An 11,097-nucleotide genomic window follows, 5' to 3' on the forward strand; every position below is an offset into this window, starting at 1 on the left:
GTACTTGACTGGAGGCCCAATGTCCTTCTGCTACCTTAATACTAAACCTATAAATATAGGCACATAGATCTATTTCCCCATCCTCATATAAATGTATTTGCATATGTACATGTCTTTATCTAGACCTCTATTAATGCCCTTTGCCTCCCAGCTCTTTCCTCTATTTCCCTTGATTTTCCTCCTGTCCCACTATCAAAAAAGAAAGTGTTCACTAAAACAACAAGTTCATCTTGGAAACTCACAGGTGCAGTTCTACCCTGTCCTATAGGATCACTCTGGGTCACATCAACTAGATGGCAGCGAGTTCGGTTTGGTTTATCTATCAGCCAGGTGCGCGGAGTGCCCTGCTGCAAAGGCTGCAGCCTGGGGCCCACACAGCTGGACTAAGCCGGATTAGATTCCCAGTCCTTTGGGAATCTGTCAGAAGGGTGGAGGCGCTGGGGGCTGGTTCCTCAGGGGTCTAGACTAGAAGCTGTTTAGACTACACGTGCACTCTACTCCTCCTTCCCCAGCTCCTGCAGGCTCATGGGAGGTATTACTGAGCTTCTACATACTGGTTCAGGAATATGCTTTGACTACAAAGTAATTTTTTAAAGTACTTTAAATATACAAGTATTTAAAGGTGCATTGAACACAGGAATAAAAGGAACAGCATTTTGATAATACTAACAGTGGCCTTGAGGCTGTGCATATTTTTCATCCCATTTCCTTCCCTATGGTTTTCAAGTTGCCTTCCATTTGCTCATTTCGAATATAAAATGTGCCTAATAGAAACTAAGGAATTCACAATACAGCGAAGCCCTGGCTTCACTCCCTCCACCTCAGCTGAATCCTCTTCTGGGACCAGTGAGAGGGACCAAGCCAAAAACCAAACTGGCTCCCATCGAGTCAATGCCGACTGTGAGCGACTCTGAGCACAGGGTGGAACTGCCCCTGTGGGTTTCCAGGGCCCCATCTGTCTCCTGAGTAGGATGTCAGGGCAACAAGGGAGGGAAAGGTTCTCCCAACTGTGATCAAGGGCAGGCTTTGATTCACGGCCACCCTCAAGGACCTGGGTGCCTGGAGAGGGAGCAGGTTCGGCTTCCTCACCCCCACCCCCACCCCCATAGGGTACCTGTAAGGTGGGGCAGGGCTGGTAGCTCAGGGGACCATGCTGTGACAGACCCTGGGCCCCAGCCTGCCCATCCCACCCAGAGGAGGTGCTCACGTCATGGAATCTCTTCTCCAGTGTCAGGCGGATGTTGGTTTCAATGCTGGTCCGTTTCTTCCTCTTCCTCCCAAATACTTCACAGAGGGTGGGGTAGGAGCTGGGCGTGCTCCCGGAGGAGTCTGAAGGACTGGACTCTGTAGGGGGGGAGGGCGTAGCAAGGAGCTCAGGGACGGGAGCAAGAGGCCAACGCAGGCCCTGCCATGCTGAACGTGAGGGCCCATGACTCTTCTCAGAGGGTTCCGTAGTGGCCTCCTCTGGGACCAGCCCCTCCGCAGCCCCAGCTGGGAAACAGAACCTGGCTTCCCCTGGTTGTCCCGGGCAACAATCCTCCAAGACATCACTGTTTGCAGCTATGGTTTAGGGGTGCCCAGACAGCAGGGTTTTTTTGGGGGGGGTGTTAAGGGGCACAGGCAGTGCTCCTACAAGTGACACTGGGGCATCTGTGTTGTGGAACTACACCGGTGGAATCCAGGCTGGCATTCTGAGCTGGCAGCCCCTGGCACTTGGTGGGAGTATGTTGATGCCAAAGCCACCTTCCCGCCATTGGGGGTATTGGTGTATGAGCCATTGGCAGGGCTGGCCCCGCAGGAAGCACCCAGGCACCAGGCTAGACCGGCAAGCTCCTTTTCTGAAGATGTTAAGATACAATGATTTTTTGTCACATACCTCAAGATAAGCTGCCTAAGGGACAGCGTGGGGGGTGGGGGCTGGGGGGTGGGGTGGCTTCCCCGTCCTCTCCCGTGTGTCCACGAGGGGAAATTGCCATGAGCACCACACTCCTGGGTCTGTGGAGTAGAACTAAGCCCTGGGAACTAGCTGACCCCTTTCTACCTAGACCAGGGCTGTGTGCTTCCTGCTCTGCAGGAGACTGGCATGGTCTGGAGAGAGTCCCAGTGCCTCTGAGAGCATCTCGCGGGCAGAGGCCGGAGCGGCTGTGAAACATCCTTTCATGCCCAGGCCAGTCCCTACAACCAAGAACTCTTGTGCCCCATGAGCCAATAATCCCAACATTTAGAAACGTGGATCCAGATCTATTCCAGATGCCACCTGCTGGGTCCGTCTGCTCATCAGACCCAAAGCTGGTCTCTGGTGAGCTGTCCTGAGGCCTAGGCTGGGCACACCTTGGGAGGAAATGGACTTGAGGGGCAAGTCTCTTTGGCCTCAGCCCTAAAGTTCTGCCATCCAAAGGGCTTTCTCCGCAATACAACGGGCACTTTCACCTCGGCTGTCTGTCTCACTTCTGCTTGTTTACAGGTTTAGGAGGAGAAAGGGGTCCCCTGCACTCAACCCTCCTCAGGGGGCTATGTCTGCCCACTTGCTGTGGGGCCTACCTGCGTCGTTCAGCCACTTCTCCAGCAGGGGCTTGAGTTTGCACATGTTCTTGAAGCTCAGATTGAGGGCCTCGAACCGGGAAATGGTCGTCTGGCTGAAGTCATTGCCATAGAGCTTGCCCATCGCCAGCCCCACGTCTCCCTGAGGAGTGGGTCAAAGGGGCAGGGCGTGAGAGACAGGTGTCCCTGTCCACCCCCTGTTCTCACCTCACCCAACTAGGACCTTAAAGCGTCTTTCAGCTGTTTTCCAAGTCTCCCCTAGAAGATGGGAAACTGACTTCGCTCTCTCCCTAGGCTCCACGTCGACCAAGTCCAGGTGCCTTGCCCTTCGTCCGCTTCTCATTCTCCTCCCCTCCCCGCGCACTGCCCTCTGTCTGTGTGCTGATGGATACCTGGCCCTCTGCTCAGGAAACATGGGGACCCTCTGGGTGGGCCTCAAACTCGTCCAGCCCCAGGCTGCTCTTGGCCCCAGCACGTGGGAAGCCAGGGCCCCTCTCAGGGAAGGCACATGCCTTCCAGCTGCTTCCCTTGAACCACACCTGTGTGAATCCCAGCTTGATGCGCCTCTGCTTGAAGGTCTTGGCAAACTTCTCCAGCTCCTCGAGGTCACTGGGCTCGTCGGCCCCTCCAGAGCTGGGCAGATGCTTGGGCACTGGGAGATGCTGGGGTGCTTCCAGGTGGGACTCTAAAGACGACCCTGGCAGCCCCGGGCGCCCAACAGCCTATGGGAAACACACGCATCTCCAGCAGGTCAAATGGCAGTCTCTGCTAGTCTCCAGCAGTAGGGGGGTGCAGAGGACGACAGATCTCTGGGGCCGAAGGAGTCCTACTTTGTGAGTGAGGTAAGAGAGGAAACTGCAGTTTCTATGCAGGTTCGCAGATACCTAAAGTCGCCGGGGTGGAAACAGTGGGAGCGCAGGGCAGGGAGGTGGCCGAGCTGGGCGTGATCTCTGACTCACTGTTTGACACGGTGCAGCTAACTTCCTCCTTTCTGTTTTCCACCATAAAAGGAGCTAGCCGGGGTTGTTGGCAGACTGTAAACCCCCATCTCGGAGTGGAATCGGGAAAGGCTGTTTGTCCGGCCTGTTCTTTCCCAGGAGGCAGGGAAACTGACATGCCCCACAGGTCCCGATTGAAGATAACCACCATGGCACTGAGAACGCCATGCGCTGACACAAAGGCTGCATTCCAAACGCCAATGGCTGCTACAGGACTCTCCCCATCGGCTTTCAGGAGATCCCTTTTGTGTCTGTCTAGCCAACGCAGGCTAGACAGGCTAGAACTCTCTCCCCCGCGCCTCCCCCTAAGCCCTGAGCCCTGGGGGTGGGGGTAGGGGCTGATTCTTCCTTTAGGTGGTGCTCTTAGGAAAATGCACCCTAACTTAGACTCCAAGGTGTGCTCACTGGGGTCGGGAATGAACCCTGTCTTCCCATAAAGATGGGCTGGCGCCCAGCCCAGGTATCTAATAGTGTGCTCAGCCCCGGGGCCACTGCCCATGTGGACAACTGGGAGGGAGGCTAAGCCCACCCTCCCTCGTCCCCTGCCTCCCCTAGACTGGGGAGTGAGGGGGTTCACTTTCCACCCCCTCTCTCCCAGAAGATGCCGGCTTCCCATTCTGATGGGCATCCTTCGGTTGTAGCAGCTTAGGACAAAAGATTCTGCAGGGCTCAGAAGTTGTTTCCCCTGCGAAGAACCGAGTCATTTGAAACCGTCAGGGGTTTGAGCCGGTTTTGAGGTCTAAAGCAGACACTCGGGACAGGCTTGATCCACTTGCTCGTTCCTTTGAGAAGCCCTTGTTGAGGTCTCTGCTAGATCCTTCCCACTGTCCACGTCCGCTTCTCAAACAAACAACCTCCTGACTGGCCCCCTCCTCATTAGGTCATGGCTACAGCCCTAAGCCAATTCCTTATGGACTGGCCCCAGGCAGCTTTCCCCAAATGGACAATATCGCCCCCTGGGGGTATGAATGCTCCCAGGAAGCTGAAACCTGAACCTACGCTTTATCCTGGGTCCTGAGCCATTATGTAAAACTTTTTAATTGCCAGGGGAGGGACGCTGAGCAATTTTTCTTTTAAGGGGCAGTAGGCCAAGTATGTGTGAGAACCTCTGGTCTAATCAATCTCATCGTTCCAGTCTCTCCTTGCTTCCCTACTCGACGATGCGAGGATCAATCTTGAGGACTCTCAGATCATTCCACCTCTAAGCCTGTGGTTATTAAGAGAACAGTCAGGAGCCGGCAGGGTAGCTTAGGGCGCCCGGGTCCCCATTTCACTTAACCACCAGGTGGCACTCTTGCCTTCCCAAGCGCCTTCCGTCTCAGAAACGCACGGGACCTCTCCACCTGGTCCTATGGGGTTGCTGTGAGTTGGGATCCCCGGTGAGCCAGGGGACGGTCCTACAGAGAAGTGGCAGAGAGTGATCTCTGTCGCCATGCCCTCCTGTTTCTGTCTGTCCATCTGCACAGAGCCTTCTCCTACAGCGGTGCACAGGGGGAACAGATGAGGGGACCAGGGGCAACTCAGACGTAGCTCTTGGTGCTGTGGGAGTCAGCTGAGGAGCCAGCTCAGCTCTACAACGGCCATGCTCCCACCCACCGCTGGCGTGGCCCCACATGTGCCCACTGCGGGAGGCATTTCAAATGGGGAGCTCAGGGGACATCATTTATTTATTTATTTTTAATGGTATTTTAAAAAAATAATTTATTTTTAAATCGTTTTATCAGGGGCTCATACGACTCTTATCACAATCCATACATACATCAATTGTGTAAAACACCTTTGTACATTCATTGTCCTCGTCATTCTCGAAACATTTGCTCTCCACTTAAGCCCCAGGGGACATTATTGCATCAGGGCTAGACTTCTTGCCTTCCATGCCTGGGACGTGAGTGTGACACCGGTCACTGCATCGCCCCTGCAGCCACTACCCCTCCATCGGAGGAGGCTTGTGTGTTGCTATGATGCTGAACGGGTTTCGGCAGAACTCCCAGACCAAGACAGACTAGGAAAAAAGGTCTGGTGACTTCTGAAAACCAGCCAATGAGAATCCTAGGGATTGTAACAGTCTGACCCACAACCGCTCGCTCAGGGATGATTCAGGACTGGGCAACGCTTTGTTCTGCTATGTACAGCGTCGCCAAAAATCAGGGCCGACTCAACGGCAGCTAACGAGAGGTTACGAGGTAAGGGGCTGGGCCTGTGGCCTTGGGGGCTCAAGGTGTCGGCCCAGGAGCATCTGGGCTCCTTCCTTCTTGTGGCCAGCGAGCACGTAGGCATTGCTGAGGGTGTACCTGGGAAGTCAGCTGACCTTGGACCTGATCAGGAGCTGAGTGCCTGCACTGCAGTCTCTAGTGAGGCCAGAGTCTCTGGGTTCTAATTAGGGTTCTACTCCTGTGGTCTGGGTAAATGGCCTCCCCTGACCGGGGCCTGGATTTCCCCAGGTGTCAACAGGGGTAGTCCCCAGCCTTTCCTCCCTGCCAATGGAGTGGGAGAAAGACCAAGGAGCTCAACTCTGTCAGGAGCTGAGAGAGTCCTGGAGGGAACAGGAAGATGCGGTTATTTACCTGGGACGCGAGGCCTGGCCCAGTCTGTGGGAGGAGGAGGCTGTTTTGTTGCTGTGGAAAGGGGAGAAGATTTGGCTGCAGACCTGGGTGGGAGGGAGGGACAGAAGCACAAACAAATAAACTCCAGGCCATCTGAGAGACATGCCCTACAACTTCTGAACCATGGACACTGGCCCGGCCCCTGCCGCCATAAGCAAGTCCCTCCACGCTCTGGAGTCCCATGCAGAGGCCTCACGGGCACTGCCAGGCATTGCCACACACCGGCGGGGGCAGGCAAATCAGACCCAGGATGAAGAGAGTGTAAACAGCAGGCCCCAAACCAGTCCTTCTGCCTGCCTGCCCGCCCACCTGGAGAGGTCAAGACAGAACTGCCCTGGGGTCTGATAACCCAGAAGGGCTGGCACAGGAGGGGAAGCACAGTGGTGACTACTGGGAACTCAAGTTGGCATAGGGGGTTTTGTCTTTCCTGCAGGATGAGTAGCTGGGGTGGTAGTAAAGGCAGCACGCAGCCTGTAAAGATATCGGACCCTGGAAACGGGGCCAGACAGCTTCAAAGGGCAGTGGGCCATTGGCCAGAGATGCGGGAGGAAACCAAGATGCTCTGTACATGGGAGGAGGAGCTGAGCAAGAAGGAAAGGACAGGAGCCGAAGCTCCTGGGTGTGCCACCTAATGACGTGGGCGCTCTCTTCTCATTACACTGTCTGAGGACCTTCCCCTTCTCGGTCTAGGGAACTGCCCAAGAAGGCCTCTGCCTAGAGGTTGGCCGCGCAGGAGGCCTCCCTCTCAAGAGGGACACAGCAAGGACCCCTCACTCTGCCCATCAGAATGAGGTAATCAAACCCCAATCAATCTGCACGGCAAGGTGCCTTGGGGTGCCTGCTGTCCTTCGACTGTCATCATCACTGAATTAAGAAGGCTGCTGCTTGTTGGCTAACAGAGGCAGGGTTTCACTATACCCTTTGACAATCAACGGACAACCAGGTTCTTATTAGGGGCCCTGGGCAGAGTCCCAAGGCCTGAGTCCTAGCAGTAATCCTAACATTGATGTTGAGGGTCCGGAACCTTTCCCACGCAAAATCTCCGATCTCCAATACTCGTCAGGTAGGGTTTTCCCAATTAGTCCAGGAAGTGGGAGCTCAGCCTCATCAGTGGGCCCACTTCCCAAGGTCACACGGGCGAAGAGTGATTTTCTTACCAACCAGTCTGTTTTTAAACCCCAACCTCAAATAGTTCCCATCCCCCCCCCCCCCCCCCACTACTTCACCTCCACATCCTACACTGGCCTCCTTGGCAATCGGCCTCTCCAGTCTTCCAGGAATCCACAGAATTAACTTTCACCTTCCCTTTCCTATGGTTATGATCCACAGAAAGGCCTGAAGTTTGAGCCCCCAGTTGCTCCGAGGGAGAAGGGTGGGGCTTTCTACTCCCATTGGAGCTCCCGTCTTGGAAGTCCGCGGGGCAGTGTTGTTCTGCCCTGCAGGGTCGCGGTCCCTGTTTGTTCCTAGCCCAGGAACGTGGCGGGCATTGATTCACCACAGTCAACAATGTATAGGGGGATTCCGTTATGTTATCACTCCCCCTGGTCCCCGCATCCTCGGGCCGTCTCGGAAACCAAAGAGAAAGGCTCTGAGTTTATTTCAGCCCGGCATTCCCAGAGTCTCTGCTTGGGATGCTGGCAACAGACCTGGGAGCTTTTACTCCCCTCATCCCTTTGGGGCGCAGTGGGAGGAGGTGGGAAGAGCACAAGGCAGGGCCGGGTGCTCCTCAAGAGCCAGACTGTTCTAGAACTTTCTGGTAGGTAATCAGAGGCATATTACTCTTTACCACAGAGCCCCACCGCTGTTGTCTGGCTAAATTGTCTCCCATGTGTCAACAGGGATCGCCCTCTGCCCAGAGGGGTGGGTGTCCTGCCAAAAGTCAAGTCAGGACAACCACTAGCGGAGCTCCTGCTCCTTCTGCTCAGGAAGCAGTAGCTATTGTGATCATTATTCTATCAGTGAAGGGTCTGGTATAAACTGGTAGGGAAGGTCCCTGCCCCAAACCAAACCCACTATGAATCGAGTCCATTCCGCCTCACGGTGACCCTGTGGGGCACACGTTTCCAAGGTCGGAGTCTTTCTGGAGGCAGACTGCCACAGTTTCTGTCCATGGGCTGGTTGCGGGGTTCGAACCACTAACCTTTTGGTTAGCAGGCGGACATTTAACGTCACCGGGCTCCTTTCCTGGAAACCCTCTCGCAACCTGTAGGTGGCACTGCAGCTCTACCCACACAGAGTCCCAGAGCGGTTTCCAGAGGCCAGTCTGGGGGCCCGTTGAGGAGGGATTTCCAAGGAATTGGGACTTGTCTGGACTACATTTCCCAAGGAGCTTCTCCTTCCTTGTTCCCCACTCCTCCTTTGCAGCCTCCGCTCTGTGGAACTGGAGCAGGAGGCTGGGAGGGGAAGCAAAGGAGGAGCCAGCCAGGAAGGGCCGGTCCTGGGTGGCCAGGCTGGCCTGCCCCCAGGGGCGAGCTAGCTGCAGGGTCCCCCTTACCTTGCTGCCCGGGCTGGCTCTGAGAGAGCAGGAACTGGGGCACCGATTGTAAGTGGCTGGGAACCAGGACCAGCTGCTGCAGTGGATGCAGGGAAGTCACGTCCTGCATGGGGTGGGGTGGTGGAAACAGACAACAACGAATTGAGCAGCTCAGGGTGCTGACCCAACTCCACCTGGCCCAGGCAGTAGGCCATCTCCAGGCTCAGTGCCTGAGGCTGGTGACCTTGGCTTATGACTCGGTGAGTGCTGGTGGCTAACAGGAAACAGTTGCTCCCTTCCTCTCCCTACCATCACGGCTTCTACACCTGGCCAAGGGCCGCCTAGCAACACGCTGCTACTTAACCCTCACCTTCTTATTCAGCGTCGGTGAGGGCCAGCCCAACTAGATTTGAAAATGCTGTTGAGGGTAGAGATTGGATATCACAGACCTATCAAAAGTTTATCTTAGAGATGATATACTACTCCAATGGTGTGTCCTTACCCCCATTAAAAAAAAAAAAAGCAAGCCACTTGCCGAGGTTAAAGTCATGCTCTGGGCCTGAATCTTCCCTGGGGTGGCTGTGGCATGGGTCATGGGGGAAGGAGCCCAGGGTTCACAGGATGCCAGTCTGGTTCAATAGAAAGCCTATTTCCAAACTTGAACTGTGTGATGTGTGATGAAGTGCTGAGAAACTGTTTAAAAAAAAAAAAAGAAAGTCTATTTCCCCCCGAGGTTCTCCCACCAGGCCAGGAACTGGGGATCCTAACCCCAGGGCTTGGTGACCTGGGCAGTCCCTGTGATCCCAGAGCTTGCCCCACCCCACGCTTTGTTTCTCCCTTCCTTTCCCCCCTCCCCCAGCCTACTCCTGCTCGGGGATGTCCCCTGCTCCTTGCACCAGCACTTCCTCTTGTTTGGCCGGACCCCTGGGGACAGATAAGTTCCCAACTATGGTGTTATAGATGTCTCCTGCATGTGGCGGGAGACACCAGGGTCATCTTCTAAGCCCACTGTTTGGCAACACTGGCTCCCTCCTGGGAGCCCTGGTGGTGTAGTGGTTCCACGTTAGGCTGCAAACAGCGAAGTCAGCAGTTTGAAACCACCGAAGCTTCGCATCGAGGAAGACAGATGAGGCTTTGTACTCCCTGTAGAGAGTGACAGAGTGACTGGGAACCCCGCAGGGACGGTCCCACCCTGTCCTCTAGGGAGGCTGTGAGCCAGAACGGACTTGATGGCCGTGAGGGTGGGATTTGGAGCTTGGGTCCCTTTTCCCAAGGGACTGGCCTCTTCGAATTCCTAACCAAGCTTTACCTCTAAGAGCAGTGACCTTTGTTCCCAAGCCTGACTCCTGGCCTGAGCCGCTTGCTGGGGTTCCTCTGGACATACCTGGATGAGCTAAGTGCCGGAGCCTGAGCCGCCGCTGCAGAGGGCTTGGAATAACCCCCCGGGCCCCGAGAGAGTGCCGGGGTTTCCTTGAGCTGGCACTTACCCCAGACATCTGGTTTCCGGACATCATGGTAGGCCCTGGTGGCAGGTGGCATGGCCGATGGGCGAGGGTCTGCTGCAGGGAGTCACTGAGGTCCTCGGTTTTAATCTGTAAGTGGGGCAGGGGGAGTGTCAGTCCTGGCAGCCCTGAGCGGAGAGAAATGGGAGCCAAGAGCTCTGCACGCCGGGTGGCATCCCAGGAAGCCCACGGAGGAGCCTCCTGGCTGCAAGCGGGCCCTGGCAGTGGCAGGGTGGGGGACCTACTGAGAATGATGGTGCCCAGCACCTCTGGCTAGGCTGTGCCAGTCCACAGGTCAGAGCATGCTCTTCCTCCGGGAAGTGGGGGAAATCAGGGCACTGGAGCACATTGAAAAATAAGGCTTCATGTATGCTCTACTCTGAGATTCTCTGCCCTATGGGGGTGGGTGGGGACATGTTGGAATGTGTGTTTCTATGTATTTATTTGAGTTCATGAGATGATGGTGATCCTGAGCACTCTTTAAAACAAAGCAAAGCAAAACACAAAACTTCATAATGAAGTAAACACTTAGCAGCCCTTTCCTGCTCTCCCCTGAAGTTTGCAGTTGATTTTCCGGGCCCTCGGAAGCCCCTCAGTGCAATCCCAGTGTCTGGTCACCGGGATCTAGAGGACCAGCCTCCCGGATCCTCCGCTTGTTTCCCCCCTGGGGTGTCCTCTGCGTGCAAAGCTGTGTCTGCAGCTGGGCCTGTGTGGTTTTGGTGACAGTCCCTGCCTGTCTCCCTGCAGGTGGGGACACGTCTCCCTCACAGCCACCACTGCACTTATGGCCGGAGGGGCCCATGGCTCTCCAAGCTCTGCCTTCAGTGAGTGAACGAGCCACCCACCCAGGGGCTTCCCAGGTGTCCAAGGGCAGGGCAAGAAGTTCCTCTGGTGCCCACCCTGACCCCACCCTCTGGTAGCACCTCAGGAAGTCCATGGGGGAGGGTAGCTAAGTGACTTAGAACTCCTATACAGTGGGG

At 55.5% G+C, this 11,097-nt stretch overlaps 1 protein-coding gene across 1 annotated transcript in view; it reads right to left on the bottom strand.

Annotated features, from left to right (window-relative positions):
* Positions 1–11,097, bottom strand: part of POU2F3 (POU class 2 homeobox 3) — a 116,089-nt gene that overhangs the window by 13,231 nt on the left and 91,761 nt on the right. Inside the window, exons 3-8 of the mRNA XM_045283564.1 lie at positions 10,092–10,245; positions 8,637–8,749; positions 6,104–6,186; positions 3,081–3,263; positions 2,542–2,683; positions 1,208–1,344 (exon numbers count right to left, since the gene is read on the bottom strand). Of these exons, the coding sequence (XP_045139499.1) occupies positions 1,208–1,344; positions 2,542–2,683; positions 3,081–3,263; positions 6,104–6,186; positions 8,637–8,749; positions 10,092–10,245 (812 nt within the window). The remainder of the gene's footprint in view (positions 1–1,207; positions 1,345–2,541; positions 2,684–3,080; positions 3,264–6,103; positions 6,187–8,636; positions 8,750–10,091; positions 10,246–11,097) is intronic.

Source organism: Echinops telfairi, unplaced genomic scaffold (genome assembly GCF_000313985.2).
Source record: "Echinops telfairi isolate 266 unplaced genomic scaffold, ASM31398v2 ScPeMD7_7463;HRSCAF=8501, whole genome shotgun sequence".
Lineage (NCBI taxonomy): Eukaryota > Metazoa > Chordata > Mammalia > Afrosoricida > Tenrecidae > Echinops > Echinops telfairi.